Source organism: Lacerta agilis, chromosome Z, assembly GCF_009819535.1.
Source record: "Lacerta agilis isolate rLacAgi1 chromosome Z, rLacAgi1.pri, whole genome shotgun sequence".
In the NCBI taxonomy this organism is placed as follows: Eukaryota; Metazoa; Chordata; class Lepidosauria; order Squamata; family Lacertidae; genus Lacerta; species Lacerta agilis.
This window is the reverse complement of record NC_046331.1, coordinates 9,394,490-9,415,415: the sequence shown is the minus strand read 5'-3', so window position 1 is coordinate 9,415,415 and position 20,926 is coordinate 9,394,490. Positions and strand designations below refer to the sequence as shown.

Sequence of the window (20,926 nt, the reverse complement as noted above, 5' to 3'; positions counted from 1 at the left end):
AAAGGTTTTGTACTGCATTTAAACATGAATGTATACCTTTATCAGTGGGCAAAACGTACAGTTTCGTTATGGCTTGTGTAACGAATCGGATCTAAGTTAAGGGGTTTTCAGACACCCACGGTGTTTTATGAGTTAATGAGCAACCCCAGTTTGAGTGGCAGATATCCCATGGGAGGCGGGACATTCCGCTCTTTAAAAAGGAGGGAGCAGCCGTTAGAGAGGGGGAGTGGTGACTGGAAGAAGAAGGGCGTGGGGGCAGGATAGTGGTGGGTAGGTTAGGGTAGGTTAGGATACGTTGAAGATGTGTATATGATGCTGAAAGAAAGAGTTTACCCTGTTATGAAACTAAGCTTATGAACCATTACTGAAACCGTTATGTTCTGAAAGAAATAAAGACTTCTTATTGTTGAGCTAAGAAAATATCGTTGTTCATTTGGTCCAGTGAGTTATGTATGCTCATGAGGAGGTGAACTCAGGGAAAGGACAAAACTGACCTGCAGGGTGATAGTTTGTGTCTTGGAGTTCCCTCAGGAGGGGCTAGCGGGCGGAAACCCTGGTATTGCCACAGAGTTGCTAAGAGGGCTTAGCTAACTGATATAGTGAGGGATCTAATGAAAGAGAGACCCTGAACTGTAGGCAAAGAAGAGTTTAACCCCTGAAGCCCAGAGCAGAGGATATAACCGGCCACGGCCGCTGGACAGGAAAACTCCCGTTACTAAGAGATTCCCAGATTATAAATAAAAGGGGATTGACATCACAGACGGACCTCAGAGGGACAGGTGGGGTGGATTGAAATTTGACCCAGAACACCTGATTAGAAATTCACTTAGTAACAAGGGGGGAGTGTGAAGTGGAGGTTCCTCGCAGCTTGCATTCTAAACCAATGTCCTTAAACATTCCATGACATCAAAGCAGTTTAGCCAACAGACAAAGTCGTGGAGGGATTAGGCTATCAGTGCCTAGTAGTGATAATGGCTATATTATATCCTGTATGATAGTCAATATGCTTATGAATACCACGTGGGAGGGTGCTAGTGTGCGTTTTGCTGATGGCCTTTCTTCAGGCATGTGGTTGGTTACTGTGAGAACAGAATGCTGGACTGGATAGGCTTCCTGGTTTGATCCAGCAGAGCTCTTCTTACATTGTGTCCAGTGTTAATCTGCATACATATACAATGGTACCTCAGGTTACAGATGCTTCAGGTTACAGACGCTTCAGGTTTCAGACCCTGCTAACCCAGAAATAGTACCTCAGGTTAAGAACTTTGCTTCAGGATGAGAACAGAAATTACGCGGTGGCAGCGGCAGCCCCCATTAACTAAAGTGGTACCTCAGGTTAAGAACGGTTTCAGGTTAAGAACGGACCTCCGGAACGAATTAAGTTTTTAACCAGAGGTACCACTGTACTGGTCAAGGCTAACACATGTAGTAATTTCACAGTACAGTCATACCTCGTGTTGCGTACGCTCCGTGTTGTGTACGTTTGAGTTACACACCTCTGCGACCCGGAAGTCCTCCACGGAGCGCGTGCAATGCGTGGGTGTGTGCGGGTGCGCAGAAGCGTTCTGCGCACTTCACACATGCGCAGAAGTGCAAAAACCCACAAACTTCTGGGGTTTCTTTTCCTTTCTTTTTTTGTTTGTTCACGTTACGTATGCCTGGGTTACGTCGCGCGACCCGGAATGGATCGCGTGCATAACACGGGGTACCACGGTAAATAGATGCAATGCTTCTGGATGGCAGTTGCTGGAGAACAGCAGGAAATAACTATTATCCTTGTGGTCGTGCTTGTGGACTTCCATACGCCTGATTTCCCCACTCTTGGGAAAAGATTGCTGGACTAAGTAGCTTTGGTCTGATCCAGCAGGGGTGCTCTTATACTGTTTTGTCTGTCCCAAATCTCTCTGGTTATGAAAGAAGAAAAACTTCTCTCTATCCACATAGTTCACATGACAACCTGGTTTAATAATGGACAGTGACTTGAGACAGAAGAGTTGTCTTGTCCCTGATTCTGTTACCATATTATGACCACATCTGTACATTTCTGTTTCCCCTACACAACTTGATTTGTGTAAAGCAGGCATGTCCAATGTCCAAAGTTTGTTGTATGTTTTGGGGGCCTAATCCAGTCTGCTGGTCGGTTTAATCAGTTCACTTCATCAAATCTGGCCCTCTTTGAAAAAAGTTTGGGCACCCCTGGTAAAGTATGCAAGGGTGATAGTGGTTTATTGTCTGAAGGACGACATAATCCTTAAAGATCCAGGGTAAAGTAAGAAATATGCACCAGGAGTCAGTCTACATGATAAAAGAGAGAAGAAACCAAAAAAACAACACAGCAGCTAAATTTTAGAGGGACCTCCCTGGGGGATTTCTTTGCCATAAGCTGATTCTATCTTGCATTTTGGCACAAATTGTAACATTTTATCACGTGTTAAGCTTTGTCTTTATCCTTCCATAATTTCCTGTGTCTTCTAGTTTATAGCAACCTGTGGTAAGACATACATATACATATGCTGATTACTACCACTTGTAAGCGAGTCTGCCAAAACCACAGGCTTCCCTCCCTTTCTCACATCGTGTATTTGAAGATGTACAAAATAGTCCAAAAACATGTCAACCTGTGGTTTTTAGGAGGACTTTCCAGTGTACCTCTATTATCCCCATCACAGTACACATAAATTATCAGCTGAAAATATTTGCCACTGAAAATTATTTGATTCTACAGAACAGAAAACTTAAGTGTGGCCAGAAGAGAAAATACGTTCTCTTGTGTCCTCCTAAGACACTATCTCCTACGTAAACCTCAAATAGTGGCAAAAATATTTAATGAGTTTCAACTGCTGTAGCCAGCCAATTAGTAAGAATAGATTACTCTAGGAGAGCTGCTTTTCCCCATTAGGAATCTTCAGACATATGGAATCTTTCCCCCATTAGGAATCTTCAGACTTCCATTTATGTTTAACTAGGCACCTTGTGATTGACTTATTTCCTTCACCGACTTAGCAAGGCTACCTTCCTCCTCTAAGACATTTTGGCTCTAGATATGTATTTCCCCATCACATAAGAACGAAGAGTCGGACACGACTGAACAACAACAACAACACTCTCTCTCTCTCTCTCTCTCTCTCTCTCTCTCTCTCTCTCTCTCTCTCTCTCTCTCTATATATATATATATATATATTGGGGGGGGGGAGAGGAGTGACACAGTAATATAGTTTTACCAGCCTGCATGTCTTGGCAGTTCTACAAAGTAGGTGCCAAAGGAATTATGTGGCAAAATGCTCATGCGTATGCTCACAGGATGTGTATGTTACAACATGCATTGGTTTTAACTGTTATGGTTTCAATCAGAAGAACCTGGGAATTTCAGTGAAGTATTGATAATTATTTGTCATGAAATCCCAACTGCCTTTCCTACCCCCCTCTTGCAGTACCACAGTTCCCAGAATTCTCTGTAAAGAGGTGATAACTGCTTTAACTTAGTAGTGTAGATATGCCATGAGTGCACTTGCCTGGAAAATGAGCAGGCTATGACATTTCTTCTGTGATTTATGTCAAGTGCCCTTCATATGTATGTGATTGCGATTGCTAGCCACATCTATAGCACTCATTCAAGTTCTCTTGGGATGCAGGTTTTAGAGCGAAGAAACACTTACTGTCTTATTGTCATAAGATAAATATTCTGTATTTTGTCTTATTAATTATACATATAAGTCGAAAAAGAGTGTTTTGCATTTTTGTGGCGAATCTTTGGGCTCTATTCGATGTTAGCCCTACTCAGAGTAGACCCATGAAAATTGATGGCTATGACTAACTTAGGCACATTAATTTTAATGGGTCTACTCTGAGTAGGACATTGGATACACCCATTTGTGTTCAATGCAAACACACACACACACACACACACACACACACACAAAAACAAACTAGGGAAATGACTTGCAGTATCCCAAGTGTCTGTGTGCTATGAAATGACAAAACCTTGCTTGCTTTGAGAATACCATTATTCAGTTTATTTCTAAAGCACTATTATTCTCTTGATTAGATTCTAACAGTTTTTAAAATATCAAGTAAGTTATTGTTCAACTGGCAGCTTAATTCCAGCAACTTCAGCATGTTGCTAATGGAAGTTTGGCAGAAATATTTAAACACAAGCAGGCATTGATTTATTCCCAACTTTGTTGTATCTAAGCTTGTTATTCTACTTTCCATTTATGTGCATGCTTAACTGGGAGCACATGGAATATTTCACATGCTTTTAGTACATGTGTAGCCAACTTCAGAACTGAAAACAAAATAGTTTAAATAGTTTGGGATGCTTCACACATAATGAAAAGCTTAGATTAGCCAGGTTTGTAATGCACTAGGTCACTAGCAGCTGTTTTCAAGGCGTGTACATTTCTTAATTTCTGAAATATATATGTCTATGTGTCAAAGTAATGCATGAAATACACCCAGTTAAATTTGTCACTGCAAAATTTCTATAACCAAGAGGGCAACCTATACCTTTGGCTGCATAAAATGCTACACCAGTCCCAGTTCCCTCTGCCTGTTTCCCAGCTAGTGTTCTAACTAAAACATGGGTGCTTAATTTAAACCCCAGGGACACACTTGCCATTTCTAACTTCACCCCCCCCCCCACATACTGCATTTATGGAGCAAATTGAGTCTTTCAACCTTCTGTGCACTGGTGTCTTACTATGTTAATGCTGTGATGTTGTATGCATTACAGGAAATTACCTATTTTGTTGCAGTGGAATATTCTTGCTGTATTGCATTAGAAAGATGTCATTTAGAGTGTGGGTGTAGAATTGGGTGGACTGCCCAGAAGATATATTGAGCTAAAAGGCTGTTTGTAGCCCACTGATGCTTGGGTCTGGGGGGTCTGTCGCAGGAAAGCAGAGTAGCTAGGTCTGGTGTGAGAAGTGGTACTGTAGCTTGGTGGTATTGGGTTCAAATCCAGGTTTCTTTGAGTTAACAAGTGATGAGAAACACCACTGTCAGTGAGAGGAGACAATACAAGGCTAGATGAACAAGCAGTCTGGCTTGGTATAGGGCAGCTTCCTAATCTGGGTGGGAAGTGCATGAATGTATCAGACACTGGGATAAATTGCAGTTGTGAATCAGGATGTGTCTGAGATTAGGCAGCATTGAGTTGCTGATCCAGGCAGAATAGAAGTAGCAGCAGAGAGCAGGGCAAAGTAGACTTAGGACTCATCCAGACTTCCTCTTGGTCCCTGCTTTCCCCCAGGAAAACTCTATCTTTGCCACTGAATTGGAACAAATGTCAATTGGGTTTTCAGTGGGTTGATGTTTGCACCAATTCAGTACTAAAGAGTGGGTTTTCCTGGGGAAAATGGGGAGGGGGTGCAAACAGAGAACCACTTGGACCCATGCCTAGAAAGCATGGGACAAGTGGAAAACTGCTTAGACCCAGGGGCATAGTGTGGGAAGGGCCAGGGGGGCCTGGCCCCAGGAGCAGATTTTTGAAAGGGTGTGAGGGAGCACATCAAGGCGCTTCCATGGCAGACTCCTTCACTTTCCAAGCTGCTCCTGGCCGAGCCTTCAGGGTTGGGGTAATGGCAGTGCCTCCTTCACTTTGTGGCTGTCAAAGGGATGCCCCTGCATGCTCTGCCACCCTTTTCCCCCGTCCTGGGCTGACTGAGAGGAGGTGACCCCCATTGAGGAGCCTTTCTCCCTCCACTCGCCTCACTCACCGCCAACTCAAATAACTGCAGCTTGGTTGGCAGTGAGAGCTTGGACTGGTGCAGCCACCCTCCATGCCCACCCCCTTAGCACGGGCGCCCCAGGCTCTGAGAACCCGCACCACGTGGCTGCTTGGACCCATAGGCAAGTAGAAGTGTGGATGAGCCCAGAGTATGACTGAAATAGATGAAGGGAAGGTGAATTGGAATATTGCAGAGCATATGCAATGGTGTAAGCAGAAACCAGTTGCTTTGTTGTCTTGTTCCAAAAACTGTGACAGGGAGTACTTGTAGATATATGTAGTATGAAACACACAGGATTGAAAGAAATAACTACATTTTCCTTTTTAAGTACTGTGAAAAGAGAAGATACTTCACAGTGTTTACTATATCCACTTTCAGGTACAGGGTTAGGGCTGATACCGTGGACCGTTTAAAATTTGTTGCAACCCCTTAACCTCCTTAGCAAAACAGAATTCAGCCTAAAATTCAGCCTAAATTTTTTTACTGCTTTCCTGTGTTCTAAGTAATTAAATTTTCATTTTGCAGAATGTTAATAGTTTTACTTGACCTTTCCTTTTTTTAGCTTTTGAATCGCAAAGACAAGGCCACCTTTGAGAAGCTAGACTACTTAACGTCTAAGGAAGATAATTATAAGAGGATGCGGGAATATATCAGATGTTTAAAGATGGTCCCCTGTATTCCTTATCTAGGTAAGTCTGTCAAATATAGTCTTCAATTAGATGCCTTTTCTGTTTCTGACTAACAAGTAAGCCCAGGCATGTCATGTTAAGCCAGTGTGGTTCAGTTAACCAGCGTTGTGAAGAAGTTTTACAAGTGGTAATGTGGCCATTACTTCTGCTGTGCGATGAGGAAAAAGTCACTGTGGTCTGAGCTGTTAGGGAATGTGAAAGAGGCACTACAGAATGGGCCTATTATCCTAGCACAGAGGTTCTCTCATGATGTTGCTACATTGGTGCCTTGGAAACTTCTCCAAGGTCACTGGCTGATGGAAAATTCCTGCTTGGCCTAAATATGGTGAGTTTTATGCTCATCTGTCAAGTTTTCTTAAGAATAAATATGTTTGTGGCGCAACTGTCTCTGATTGTTCTTGATTCTACAGAAGAATAGAGAGGAGGGGATTTAAATGGCAAACATATTTTTTATGTAAAGGGACTGGAATTAGGCAAAATATATTCTTCCTTTGTGATCAGTTTCTCAGAAATTTGTATCTTAATGCACTTCTCAGAGTTATTATCTTTTAGTAGTATCCTCAGATTAAGGTATTTCTACAGCAAGGGTTGGTTATCTGTGGGCCTAATCCTGCCCACCAAAGCCTGTCAGAGTGCTCTGTAAACAAGAAGCGCATTCTGAACTGCTCCTATATTTCCATCACCAGTCTCTGGAAACAGCACGTCAGAGTGCTGCTCCTTCCTGTTTCTTGGGCCCTTCTATTCTCATTGGCACCAGAATAGGAGAGGTGGCTGGCATTGTCAAGCTGGGCTGGGCTCCTTTCAGTTGTGATATATTGACCCTGAAATACCTTCCTCAGGGAGGCTTGTTTGGTGCCAAGCTTCATATGCTTTCAGTTGTTTTGTAACTAGCCAGGTATTTTATTTAAGACTTCTGCTTTTTAACTTTTCTATTTTAATTACTGCTGCTTTTCTGTTCTTACTATGTTTTTCTACTGATTTTTAATTTTCTTTTGTTTTAAATTGTTTGGAAGCTACTTTGAGACCTCTTCAGACGATAGCGGGGTGGGTGGGTGGGTGGGGGAAGATCCATGCATACTAAAACAGCATTCAAATTATAGAATTACCTGGAAACAAACCTTTTGAATGTTTTAATGTTGCGGATGAATATATTTATTCAGGAGTGTTGGACTCCTGCATAGGATGCCACTAAGATTACCAATGAATGCTACAATAAAGAAGAAAAATACTGGCAGGGTGGGTGGGAGATACTGGTGTCTTTGATCAAAAGAAGTAACTGTTGTTGCAGATATTTCCTTGCAAAGCTCTACCTCACTTAAGTGTTTAAAGAAGCTCAGTGTAAAAACAACATAGACTCACATGTTTGCATAGACCTCATCAAATACTATTATTGATGTGTATTGCTTTTGTCGGTTTTGCATATTTCCTTCTCCATTGATGATACTAAGGGACTATTATGCTTAATTTGTAACCTCAAAGTTTTTAAATTTCATATGAGTCAGTCTTCATGGTAAAGGGGTATGTTAAGCGTCAAAAGGAATTATGAGCAATGTGTATTAAGAATGACGGTTATCCTATACTACCCACTCCTTTATAAGGACATTGGAAGCATAGCAGGAAACAGGGCTGTGCTCCTTGACAAGAAGCATTTCTCTTTCCACTGTTACTTGGTTCAGAAGACCTGCCAATGCCCTGTTATTTTAACCATATTCTGCTGTGCTTTTCCTACCCCTATATCTTGGCTATATGTAATGCTACATATCATATTTCCAGTTTATGTTTGAGTTCTTGCTTAAGTACCCAGTTACCCTTTTACTTATGATTCCTAGTCTCCATGGTTTTTCCTGCTGTGGTTTTTCCTTTTTTTGATTTGTTAGCATTACCTACTAGTTTCTGATTTTTTTTTACAAAAAAATCCAGGATCTAGTGAGATCATTCTTATCCTTATGGGTATTTGCCATAGTACCAATAAAGCAAATAGTGCATTTTGTTTTGTTTCTCTGCTTCGGTGAACTCAATTAACTGTCATGACCTCAAGAAACACGGATGTGTGTGGTATGCAGAAAATGAAGCATATTTCACAACCCTTAAAATGTGGTTTTTAATGCTGTGTAACAACCTTGCTTTTTGCATCGTCTCATTCAACATTTGAAAACACACATCTTATAAAGGCCTGCCAAGAGAGTGAAGTGCAACTGGGTAGTTGCTGCAGCTGGGGTGGCATGCAATGGAAAAATAACAGGGCTGGAATTAATGAAGTAGTATTAACATCAAAGGAACTGTGCATATTTCTAGGGTATTCTCTGCCTGTAATTTTTATAGCTGGAAGGAGAAAGGAAGGGAGGGGAAACACTAGATTCATATTCAGGGTTATGAGGTTCATTTTTAGTTGAACGCAGCACAATTTTGTGGTTTGAGGAAACAGCAGCTTTTGAGAACTTTCTTATAAAGATTCCAGAACCTTTTCCAAGACCCATAAGTTTTCATTCTTTTGGCCAGCCACCTCAATTACCGGTATATATTGCCAGTGGATACTATCTTGCTTGCCCTTATCATGGTTCATTTGGAGGTTATTATATACAATTAAGATAGATGAGAGCTGAATGTAAGAGTTGGCTCATACTTACCATCAGAATACATGGATAACCTTGACTTCATATACATATGTACAGCATACGAATTTTAGATACTGGGATTATAAAATGTGGGGAAAGGTAATTCTGCCAGTTAAAATTCCTGTTTGGTTAATATTTTGTTGCTGCCCCCTCATATGCAAGAGCTTTGCATGTTATCCTTCTGTTGTTACTAAGGAAGGTAGTGGGCTTTTGTAATTGATTTCGTTGCAAGCCATACTAAATTCAAACTTAAAAACTGGCGTTTTTAATTTTTAGAAAGCATATGTATATGCATATAAATATATATTGCATACATTACCCGTATGTTCAAGAACACTTTTTATTCTAAAAACAGGAATCTCTTGACTGAGCAAAAAATAAAAAATTGGCAGTGTTTCCTTGCAGATATAGAAAGCTTCCAAGGGGTTTGCCCAGATTCAAATTTAAAAGGCTCTTCTTTCATATTGGCATATGTTACTTGTAGATATACATTATTCTATCTGCCTGGATGAAGGAGACAGAGCTTCTTTTGTTTCTGTTGTTTGGGATCTTCTGAATGTAAAAAGGTGATATGTTATTGTACACTGCATTATCTTTGGCAAAGCCTCTTAACCCATATCCTTCCCAGGCAACAGTGATGTGAAATAATTGTAGTTATTCATAATTGTGCTTCTGATCACACACTTCAGGATACCTCATATTTCTTTTTGAGGGGAGGAGTGAGGGAGTGTTTGGCAAAGCTTTTGGGGTGTCCCTCAGCATCCTCTTTTTCCCCTTGGAAAGAATTCTTAGGCTCACCAAGCTTTTCCTACAAAACCTGCCCATTCTAATTATTCCATGTTTGTGCATTACAGCACATCATTACTGATTCTTCTTTTGGCAGGGCAGAACCCCTTCAGCATGAACCTCTGCTATTCTTACCTGATCTGCTCCTCATGGTGAATGACCCCATAACTTCCTGTGTCTGTGACTGGCACCGGGTACGCATGAGCCGTAAGGGCCTTGTTTATGGTACATTTGTAGTCTGCGCAGATGCGGACCGAACCGTTGGGTTTGACGGGTGTTACAATTGAGGTTTCCCTGGTGGCGTTAGGCACTGGCTCGAGCACTCCTTGCTCCATGAGCCGGTTTAATTCCTCGTCAATGCAGGGTTTAAGGGCAAATGGGACCTGGCGGGCCTTGAACCTGATGGGTCGTAGTGTATCCTTCCCAGTTTCCTGAGGCTGGGCTGAACAGCATGAAGCTGTTGTCTGTCACCATTCTGGGTCCTTGGGTCCTGGAGTTGTAGCCTGGATGCGTGGTGCGATGCTGTGTTGCCTGTGGTGGCTGTGTGCGGTGTGCAGCGAACAGCTCAGCAGGATCCCACCTTCATCGCCAGTGAAATATACTCGGAGTCCTGCAGTGATTTCATGCTCTTTATTGCAGCTTGTAAAACAGTGGTTGAATTTTCCCCAAAACCTCAGGCTTTTATATACATTATTTACACAATGAGTCCCGTCTGATTGGCTGATTCTGCTTCCCTCCTGGAGCCTGATTGGTCTACTCCTGCAGGCCAATTGGTTGTTGCATTCTAGGATCCTACCTACCTATTGTTCTAGGATCCAAGCTTAGTACATAACAGTCTGTCATGTCATACTGATACCTGCAACATACCTGGTCTCCATCCTTTTCACCAATAATACAACAGAGCTGCAACCACCTCTCCCAGACAGCTTCTTCTTTTATTTTATTTTATTTTACAGTGTCTCACATCCATCTTTGAATATAGGCCACTTCAAGTTTTTTCCAGCATTCTCTGTTGTTTGTTTGCTGCATACACATCATAAGCCCTGCTGTTAGTTCTAGGTCATCTACCTACCACATAGGTGATTGTCCCTTTAGTCTTTTAAAATTGTAGGGGCTCGACACTAGCACTGCTTTATTCCTCCGACCCAAGTTGTCTCTTGCCAGAAGCCCTGCGTATGTACATTTTAACTTTGCGACCTTTCCTTCTAACATTTATTCTCAGTCATATCCAATTATTAGTTTCCCTGTCTTTTAATTGCTCATTCCATTGCATGTTGTGCTGTTCTTAAGCTGTTCGTGTTTCTTTGTGTCATGGTTCAGCTTACACAATTTAAATCAATTAAATGAAGACAACCTCTTACAACCCAAATATTTTCTCATTAAAAGAAGTTGCACTTGGAGGAGAGGTGAAAAACTGGACTTTGGCTAATATAAGGGAAGGGGCAAGTCAAGATTATATGGTTTTAAAAGGGGGGACAAAAAGAAAGGCAATTTCAGATAGCTGCCTGTTGGCTCAAGCCTCTTTCCACAAGACAGGATTCAGTAGCAGTTGCTCTGGTTCTTTCAGCAACTTGGGCAGATGGTTCTTTGCCTTGAGTAATAGATAAGAAGCATATAACATGGGACTCGGAGAGGTTAGGAGTAGGGGCACTTGAGAGCAAAATTCAAACCACAGAAGGACAATATTCCATTAAATACACGTGCACTGCAAGGTATTGCCTCTAATTGTGACGTTCCCAGAATGCTTTGTTGCCTATAGTTTCACATGTGCCTGTGGGTTTAATCTTCAGAATAATTTTAGTGCTTCTGCTGTGTTCAAACTGATTATATAATACTATACAATTAATTTTCTGCTATGCACACATATTGTGCCTATACCTGTAGTATGTTTTGCAGTGTATATTCTATGAATGGATAAAAACTGGTGTAGATGAGTCTGGATCCCTGTGTGTTTGCATATTTTTGTTTGGGTGTGCTTATTCCCACAAGCACTGCAGATATTGGGGAGATGAAAAAGATCATGAGCGGCATGAAAAAAAAACCTAGAAATAATTGGTATTTGTAGGTATCTTGTTTTGTTTTGGTACTTCTACCAAAATAATGCCAAGGCATGTCTGTTCTCACATTCACATCTTCAGCTCATCCTTGTGCTATACTCCGTTCCTGATGGACACACACAAACTTAACTCCAGCACTTTCAACATAATTTCATACTGTAAACTTCCCTGTGAACCTTGGATGAAGGGAGTTAAAGTTATTAAATAAATAAATAAATAAATTTATATATCTTGTTCTTGATTGTTGTAATGCTCCCCATGTTCCTACAAGGCCCATGTCCCTTGGAAGTCATCAGTTCCTTAGCTATTTCATTGAGCCCAGACTTCCCTTAAAATCCCATCTCTTGCCACCTACTGACTTGAAGAGAGCAGCAGGATTCTCCCTTTATAATCTTAGGTAAAGGGACCCCTGACCATCAGGTCCAGTCGTGTCTGACTCTGGGGTTGCGGCGCTCATCTTGCCTTACTGGCCGAGGGAGCTGGCATACAGCTTCCGGGTCATGTGGCCAGCATGACAAAGCTGCTTCTGGCGAACCAGAGCAGCGCACGGAAATGCCGTTTACCTTCCCGCCGGAGCGGTGCCTATTTATCTACTTGTACTTTGACATGCTTTCGAACTGCTAGGTGGGCAGGAACTGAACTGGGACCGAGCAACGGGAGCTCACCCCATGGCAGGAATTTGAACCACCAACCTTCTGATCAGCAAGCCCTAGACTCTGTGGTTTAACCCACAGCGCCACCTGGGTCCTTTTTATAATCTTACTCAAGTACATTTACACTATACTTGTGCGATAAGCTATATTATCCGTAGAATCTTTCCAGACCAGAAGATAAACAGTTTTTAAAATTAATTTTTATTAAGGATTTTCTTGATTTACAAAGGTGTGCGCAATGTCTCTCTCGTATTTTTTCCATGTAACATTTTTACAAATCAGTTTCAGTTGTTGAGACATTAGGGAGGAGGGGGAAAGAAGTGGGTGGGGTGGGGAGATGGGTGGGGTAGGGTGACGATGTTTCTATTTTACTTAATATATGTAGGGTTTGGTGTCAGCGTTGCTTGTGTAGGTTCTCTGTTGTTCGCTTGTGCTTCTTTGGCGGTGAGAGAGGTCGGGGTTGGCGTAGGGTGTGATTGTTCATTTGTGGTTGGCTGTGGTGATCTTTTGGTTTCCTGTGTGAGTGGGGTGGGTGGGTGTTTTTGATCAGGTTAGCCATATTGATTGGTATGCTGTCGGTAGATTTTTGTCATTGTCTTGTTGGGCTGTGTTTGTGGTGTGTGATTTTCTACTGTCAATCATTATTCCATGCACTCTTCTGTCATAATAATGTTGCTGTTTGTTGTACCCTTTTAGAATCTTGAAGTACTTTCTGGTTTGTCTGTTTTCTTTCTGTTTCAGATCTTACCAAGTTTTGTCATTTTAGTTGATTAATGTATCCAGTATTCACTCTTAACTTTCTACAGATTCTACCAAAATGTTTGCTTCTTTGCAGCATCATGAATATATAATTTTATTCTTTGATGGCTTTCTTGCTTCTGCTCTTTAAGTCTCTCTACTGCTATCAGTTGTTTGATATTTTCTACTCGTTGTTCAGATCAATTGACTCCCATGTGCCATTCTCTTGATTAGCTTTCTGTTTCTTCACTTGTTTTTCGCCCTTTCAAATTTCTCCATGGTCATCTTCATCTATATCGGTAACATTTTCTGTTTCTAAATGCTACTCCTCAGAATACACAGAGATACCAGTGCTAAACCTATTATTACCACCCCTCTTTTTTACCTTTGTCCCTTCCACTTTGCAACTCCCAGTTGTTGTTGTTGTTGTTGTTGTTGTTTGTATACTGCCCTTCATCCAAAGATGACAGGGTATTTCGCCGTAAAAATACAAAATGAGAACACAAAATTCATAACAGAAGCAAAACAAAAACCAACCAATAACCTTCCTTCCACAAACACATTATTATTATTATTATTATTATTATTATTATTATTATTATTATTATTATTACTACTACTACTACTACAATTTTGGGAACGTCAGATCATCTGCCATTCAACTTTTGTTCTCTGTTTGTTATATTCAGATCCTTCAAGAAACCACATTTGATCAGCCTGTTTCTAAGGTGATTTGTAAATAAATAATGATAGTATTAGAATGAAATCTAAGTACATCAAAATAGCATTTGTTGCTTTTATTACACATTTGCATCATTACAAGGATAATCAGATAATATATTAAAATCCCTACTTTGATTTATATACAAGACATGCTACATCACACTCCAAACCTTTGACACACATTGTATGTTAGGAAAGAAATAATGAGGTAATAAGAGTTTTTAAATGCATGGTTTTTCACTGTTCCTATAATGCAGCCTTATTCAACTGGTGCCCTTCAGATGTTCTGAGTCTAGCTTTCAGCTCCTGCTAGCATGGCCAATGGTTAGGAGTGAAGGGAATTGTGGTCCAAAACATCTGGAGGGCACCAGGTTTGAAAAGGATGTTATAATGCAACATGTGATAAAATAATCTGTTCTGGAAACTTAGCAGAATACTTGAATTCAAGTTTCTGCCATGAACTTTATTTATAAATATAATTGCATAATCACCTTTCAATATGTATACTTGGCAATAATAGTGAAATATGGCAAATACAGTTTTAAGTTTCACATATTCTCTCTCAAAGGTCACAATCTCACGTCCAAGGGCATTTAAATAGGTTCTATATCTATATCCATCATTTGCCTGCAAAATTGGATAGTTCTTTTTGTTGTTGCAATGACTACAGAGCAGGTAATGACTCTAATGGTAAAAAATAACTTGAAACCAATAAACTATCATTTAGGTGCAAAGGTATTAGTGTTGGTTACAAAAGTATACAGTGAACAAGTAACATCTAAGATGCTTCTAAAATGACCAGATATTTAACCGAAAAATGCTGAAATTGTTTTGTTTATGAGAAATATACCTGTGTGGTCAGTTTATGGATAATGCCTAGTGCATTAATAGTGAATATAACAACCTGGACTGCTTGTCCTGTACAAAATGATTCATTGTTAAGTTCTAAGAGTACTTTGAGACCCAAGAAAAATAGGGGATTCTATTTGTGCTGGGCACAGTGTGGACACTTCAAAGCAGACACTACGCTCTCTCAATAACTAACAAAGTTTAAATTAGGAACAATCTAATATACCTGTACTGGCTACATAGTTTCAAAGGATATTATTTCCTGTGTCAAATGAATTTATTATTTTTAAAAGTCTTGCTGTACAGTTTTTAATATGTCCAGTATTTGAGAATATATAAAAATACAAAAATATTCAGATGATGTGGCAGTATTTTTAGCATCTCAGCTTATCTACAGTCCGTTTTACCTGATAACTCTTAAAAAAAAGAAAACCTCTTAAGAAAAAAGGAAAAAATCATTTTGTGGTGACATTCTTAAAATCTTGTTATTTTGGTTCTGGAACGATTCTTGGAAAATACAATATACAAGTCCTCTGATTAATAGCGGTCAATGTACAATATATTACATTCTTTGCTGGTGCAAAGATGTGTTCTGGATAGCACACACAACTGTTATATAAAAGGCTTGAGAAGTTCCTTTCAGTGGAATGTGTTGGGATTAGGTCTGATCATCATGACAACTTTCTTCAGTGAGTATGAGCCTCCACGGAACTCAGCCCAATAGACACCATCTTGGTATCGACTTCGGTAGTGTCCTCCTCTGTACCAAACACCATTGAGATTCGAGTGTGCACATGCATTGTACCACCATCCCCCTTTCTGGTAATGAGCACAGTTACCTGTAATAGAAATGAAAATATCACTCTATGAATAAATGAATGCATTAAACTTTGTGCTTTTCCATTTGCAAGGTTCTTTGTGCTTCTGTCTCTCTTCAGAACAAAACCTCAGGACATGTAGAGAACTTGGCAGATGAGGCAAGATTGGTGGCAACTACAGATATGGTTCACTACAAAGTCAAGTCAAAAACTGGGGCTCCTTGGTGTGTGACTTGTATTCCCTGGTTGGGCTTTTCTGCCTTTGACGGTTTCAAGTGCATCAGCTCCATCAGTTGCTTGCTGGTATGTTGCAACCTGATTGGCTACTGGAACTACTTAGCAAGCTTCTAGGAAGCCTAAATTAGAGGTGGACAGAAGGTAGATCTTGATCTGCTGGTAGATCTCTGGGTAATTGATAAAGCTTTCTTACTCCCAGTTGTTTAACAAAAGAGAAGTGAAATGACTCCCCCATGCCAGTTATACTGCTGAAATGAAGAAAGCTTGGGACAAAAAAGCTTTGGGATTCTTGTGTGGAAGGGCTGTGAGTGCCATCCAGTTTCAATGATGCAGAACAAATTCCTGGGCTCACAGTTCTTTAATTCTAAGTGTATGTCTTTTCTCACTAGGGTTTGCTTGGTGGGTCCCAGGGTTTCCAATAAAAACAAAATTAGATCCTGCAAGCCTGAAGTCTGCCCATCTCTGGCTTGAGCATCTTAGGCAGTATAATATCTGGAAAGGTCTCCAGGCTGTTACTTCTCCTGCCATGCCTGCTCTACCCTCAGTTCCTTTTGGCTGTTTTGTCTCACCCACTTTCCTGCCTATTTTGCTACTTCTAGAAATATAGAAGCATGTCAGATGGACTGCTTGCAGAATGCCTGGAAACTCCAGACAAGGATTTGGTTAAGAACTTATATCTGTAGTTGTACATTTGGTGTGTTCCTGACATCCAAAATAATATTTTTCCCCAATTTATTTAATATATAAAAATAAAATGTTTTATATACATTTTTATGTGCCTTCACATAGAATTCATAGCTCCTTTTAACTTTTTGTACCTGTGTATACATCATGGTCTCTGTCCAGTGTAGTGAATTGCTTCCCATTGTGCCATGTGAAAGAGTCTCCAGCATTGCCATTGTATCGGCCCAGTCGCAACTTGTAGTATTCACTTTCTGGCTCAAGTCGGAAACTGGCATATTCAGCAAACACTTTCCGGCCTGACCAATCTTCCATGGTTATTAACAATTTGTAGTTGCCTTGATTTGTCAGCCAATAAATATTTTCTAAGCCCAGCCAGTACTCTCCATCGATATTACCGAATCCTTGCTGTAGGAGAAAGAAAAGAAAAAAGAAAATAAGAATTAGCACTTGGCATTGATCTTTTGTAACACTCATACAGTGTACTTAGCTGCAGTGAGATTGTGATGTTTCTGGGCCGACAATCTGAAAATCGCCATCTGGCTCTGAACTGTGGGCCATTTCCCAAACTTAAGTGACTCGCTGTCTTCCTGTGGATGGGTGCCTACCTCTTTAAATTCATGCCCTGCTGCTGCTTTCTATGTCAGTTAAAAAAGTAGTCAAGGAAGATTCCCCCCCCCCCTTTTTGGTCCATGAAAATCTAAGCACACTTCACACTTCATCTTTATATCATGGGAATCTTATTTCCGATGGCTTATTCCCAGGTTGCCTGGTGGTGTGTATATCTTGGAACTCAATGTGTAGGGCCAATACTGTTGTTCTTTTCCTCCCAAACATTGTCCTGCCAAGAAAGGGGAGTAAAGTTTGGGAGGCAAAGAGCCATGTCATTTGCACCAAAGATAGGGCTGCAAGATGCTCACTCACACACTGTCATTGATTATTCTCTAATGGAGTGACATCAGAAAAAGCCTCAGGGAAACAGCCATTAGAATAAGGTGTGAATTACGCCTCTGAGCTTATCCTTATATTAAACTATGTGTTTGAGCCCTCAAGGGTCTTGGGCCTCAAACCAAGTTCTGCAATGGATGGCTTGCCCTTGCACTTTTTCTGGAAAGCTATTATCAGGCACAAAGGATCTTTTTGCTACTCCCTGTGGTCCAACCCAAATAGAATTATAGGATTGGAACTTCTTATTTTTTTCCTTTGCCATATATATTAGCCTTTCCATAAGTATTTAGTGCACATGCAAAAAGCAGTAAGCAGCTTACTACTGCAGATCTTTAATGGTCTTGATTGCATGCCTTTAAGTTATGCTACCAGACTCATTCACCTTCATTTCAACTCCATTATTCAACCCATCTGCAGTCCCTATCTGCAGGTCTCCTCTTTTGACTTAAATACTGCCAGTGCTTCAAATTGTGTGCTTTCTTGTTTCCTTGTACATTCTAATCCTTTAAAAAAACCCAAATCTTTCTTTCTGGTGGTTGTCCCAGCCTTATTATTTATTGATAACACTCCAGAAACCAAATTCCTAGTAGAATATTGTTGAAGTCCAGCCCAAACTATATGATTAAGAGGCCCAGGGAGAAATGGTCCGTGTTTTGCTGCCTTTGACAGCGACGTTTTGAATAGTTCAGGTACTCCTCCTTCTGTCATGGATGTAATCAAGTGCCCAAACTACTTCAGGTAAATTATTGTTGGAAAGACTGAAACATGAATTCAAATAATGTTTCTTAGAATAAAAACTCACAGTTGTTTGTCCTAACCTTGTAAGTCTCCCAGTTCCTGAAAAAGTTGACAGATCCATCCAAACGTCTCTGAATGACTGTCCAGCCACCAGGATCTTGTCGTTGATCACACCAGACCTGCATCAATCGGTTTGTATTTTCAGGTTTCACAAGATATATGGAACTGGTGTCATGACCATCTTCTAAAGCTTGCAGGCAGTCTCTCCAAGGACCTTGTTGAAAAAAGAGACAAGTCCATAACAAACACAGTTGCACATATTTCCACTTCAATTTATTGTCACTTCCAGATTAGAATTGAATTTTTCTTTCATACACAGTCATACACAGAGGTAAATAGTATGTCAGACTGAGCGTCCATATTTCTATGCAGTGTGGACTGAAAACAATTGTTCTAGAAAACTGTACTTCATAAAATAATTAAAGTTCCATTGAAAATTAGTTTAGATTACATAGCTGTAGGAGAAGATGCCATATCCTATAGTGAGCCAGATTGGAGCAATATGACATTCTGTTGCTGAGAGTCCTTTATTTGTTTATATTTTGACAGTCTATAATGTGCTTTTCAGACTATTAAGTATGCCTGTCTGTGCAACCACAGAATAGAATGCATGACATATGGTAGTATTGAGTAAAATCATGCTAGTCTTTTGATCTGTCAGCTTTGCATATATTTAATTAGCCTGGTTGCTGTGGTCCTCTAAAATTCATTAAAATGCTGTAGTCAGCAACTGACTGATTATAAAATGTGAAACAGCACAATCCGTTCTGCATGGGAGGATGGGGGAGTTCTTATTACTGAAAGCAGTTGTATCAATATGAGATGTTGCCTCTTCATTTGCTAAACAGCTTCTCGGATGGGGAGAATTGGCTCTGAGAACAGGTGTTGTGTGGTCTGTACCCAAAAGTTGAATCCCACTCAATCCTGAATATCCTTTCAATAGTAAAAGTTTCTCTCTCGTTGTAGCCCTTTCTGCAGGAATGGGCAAGCATCTTCACCACCAGAAGGATAAATTTTCAGGGACTCAACAGATTGTCCTTTTATGTTGACCGAAGCAACATCATTTCACATCCTCTGTTTGCATAGAACTATAATTGTATGAGCCTTCTCGTGCTGAGAGGTACTCCCTGGCAGAATTAGGGAAGTGCACACCGACAATCCTGACGGGTCAGTTTTAGAAGTCTGGGTTGGGATGCAGGAGGTATTTTTCAAACTTCGGTATTTTTCTGCAAATGTTTGGGTTCTATTATCTGTAGAGATGTTTTCTCAACCTCCCTACCCTCACCGCCCCACCCCATTTAGGTTTCCAAGATGCCTAAACACAAACAACCCAGTTTAGAAGTATGAAGATAAATTAGATGCTCTGCTATTTATTGGCCATCCCAAATGAGGTTTCTTTTTTAAAAAATAATAATAATAATAATTCTAGTTTGCCTGTTTGGCATCCTGTTTGTGTGTTTGCAACACACTATCTCTTCTGAACTTTGAGATACTTGAATGAAATTAGCAGGAATTGTTTGGACACAATTTTACTTTTTAGGTTCAAACTCCAGCTCCTGTTTTCAAGATGGCCAGGAAAGGTGCAAAATGCACTGTAATGCAACATGTCTCTTGAGTGCTGATCTGGTAAGCCTTTATTCTATTTAAGGCCACTTTGCATGTTGCAAGCTTCCTATTTTGGGACATCTGTGCAAGAAACTACTTGTCTACCAGATCAAACAGATGGCAGTTGGAACTTGATTTAAATAGTTTTTGTTTTGTTTTTACATCTAGTTAATATATATTTATTTAAAACGAGTAGCATGAAAACTTCTTATTGTTATGAATTGCTTACTGTTTCATTTTCTTAGGGCAATAATTGAGGCATTAAGATGCAATAGCACCAACCTATAGATAAACAGTGCATATGTCTTCCACACACACACACCCGCTCTTGAAACCTCCACAGGGACTGTTAAAGTTGTCTTTGGCTTCCTATGCTGTGAACGGATTTTACAGCTGAACTGCTTGCCAGAAATAACATTGGCATGGGAATTGATAATGGTGTCAGCTATGTTGCAAGAGAGTCATAGACATTTGTATTTTCAGAAGAGAAACTAGATTTAACCTTGGGCATTTTGCTCAGGATCTGATGACTTTTATTTAGCATCCTGAGAATCTCAACAGGTTTTATGTGCACCCAAGCTGTTTTCAGACTAATCCCACAGCACAAGGCAAGTCAGAACCCACACCTGTGATATGACAATGGCAAACCTTAGCTGCAGTGAAAGCTATGCTGTTGTCTTTTGCCTATCAAAGCCCCACAGTGAGAGAGAAGCCGAAAGGCCCAGCAGGTTGGGAATTTAAACTTGCCCTGGGTGCGGTGCCAAGGGCCGCAATTGGTCAGTTGGTCCTGCGCCCAGGGAAACAACCACTAATTCCTGCCAGCATTGGCCAATTTGGTGGCAGGAGGATGATCTCGCCTGCAATAGGCTAGTTCACAAGGATGCCCGGGGCCCTCCCGCAAAACCAACCGCCTGAGAAAGGGTGAACAGACTTTCCAAACCACTGCATACCTCTGTTGGGAATCTGTACACCACTTTTGCACAACTTGAATTTGCTGGTG

The 20,926-nt window shown here is 40.6% G+C and overlaps 2 protein-coding genes across 9 annotated transcripts in view; one reads left to right on the top strand and one right to left on the bottom strand.

The window, feature by feature from the left end:
- RALGPS1 (Ral GEF with PH domain and SH3 binding motif 1) overlaps positions 1-20,926 on the top strand; it is a 208,677-nt gene that overhangs the window by 75,775 nt on the left and 111,976 nt on the right. For all 8 annotated transcript variants that reach the window (XR_004425850.1, XM_033138378.1, XM_033138381.1 and 5 more), the window contains exon 9: positions 6,292-6,418. Coding sequence is in view for 7 of the 8 variants with exons in the window: in XM_033138378.1 (XP_032994269.1) it covers positions 6,292-6,418 (127 nt within the window). In the remaining variant the exon portion in view is untranslated. The remainder of the gene's footprint in view (positions 1-6,291; positions 6,419-20,926) is intronic.
- The window catches only part of ANGPTL2 (angiopoietin like 2), a 30,017-nt gene continuing 23,124 nt past the window's right edge, over positions 14,034-20,926 (bottom strand). Inside the window, exons 3-5 of the mRNA XM_033138384.1 lie at positions 18,342-18,535; positions 16,713-16,983; positions 14,034-15,678 (exon numbers count right to left, since the gene is read on the bottom strand). Of these exons, the coding sequence (XP_032994275.1) occupies positions 15,479-15,678; positions 16,713-16,983; positions 18,342-18,535 (665 nt within the window). The 3' untranslated portion in view covers positions 14,034-15,478. The remainder of the gene's footprint in view (positions 15,679-16,712; positions 16,984-18,341; positions 18,536-20,926) is intronic.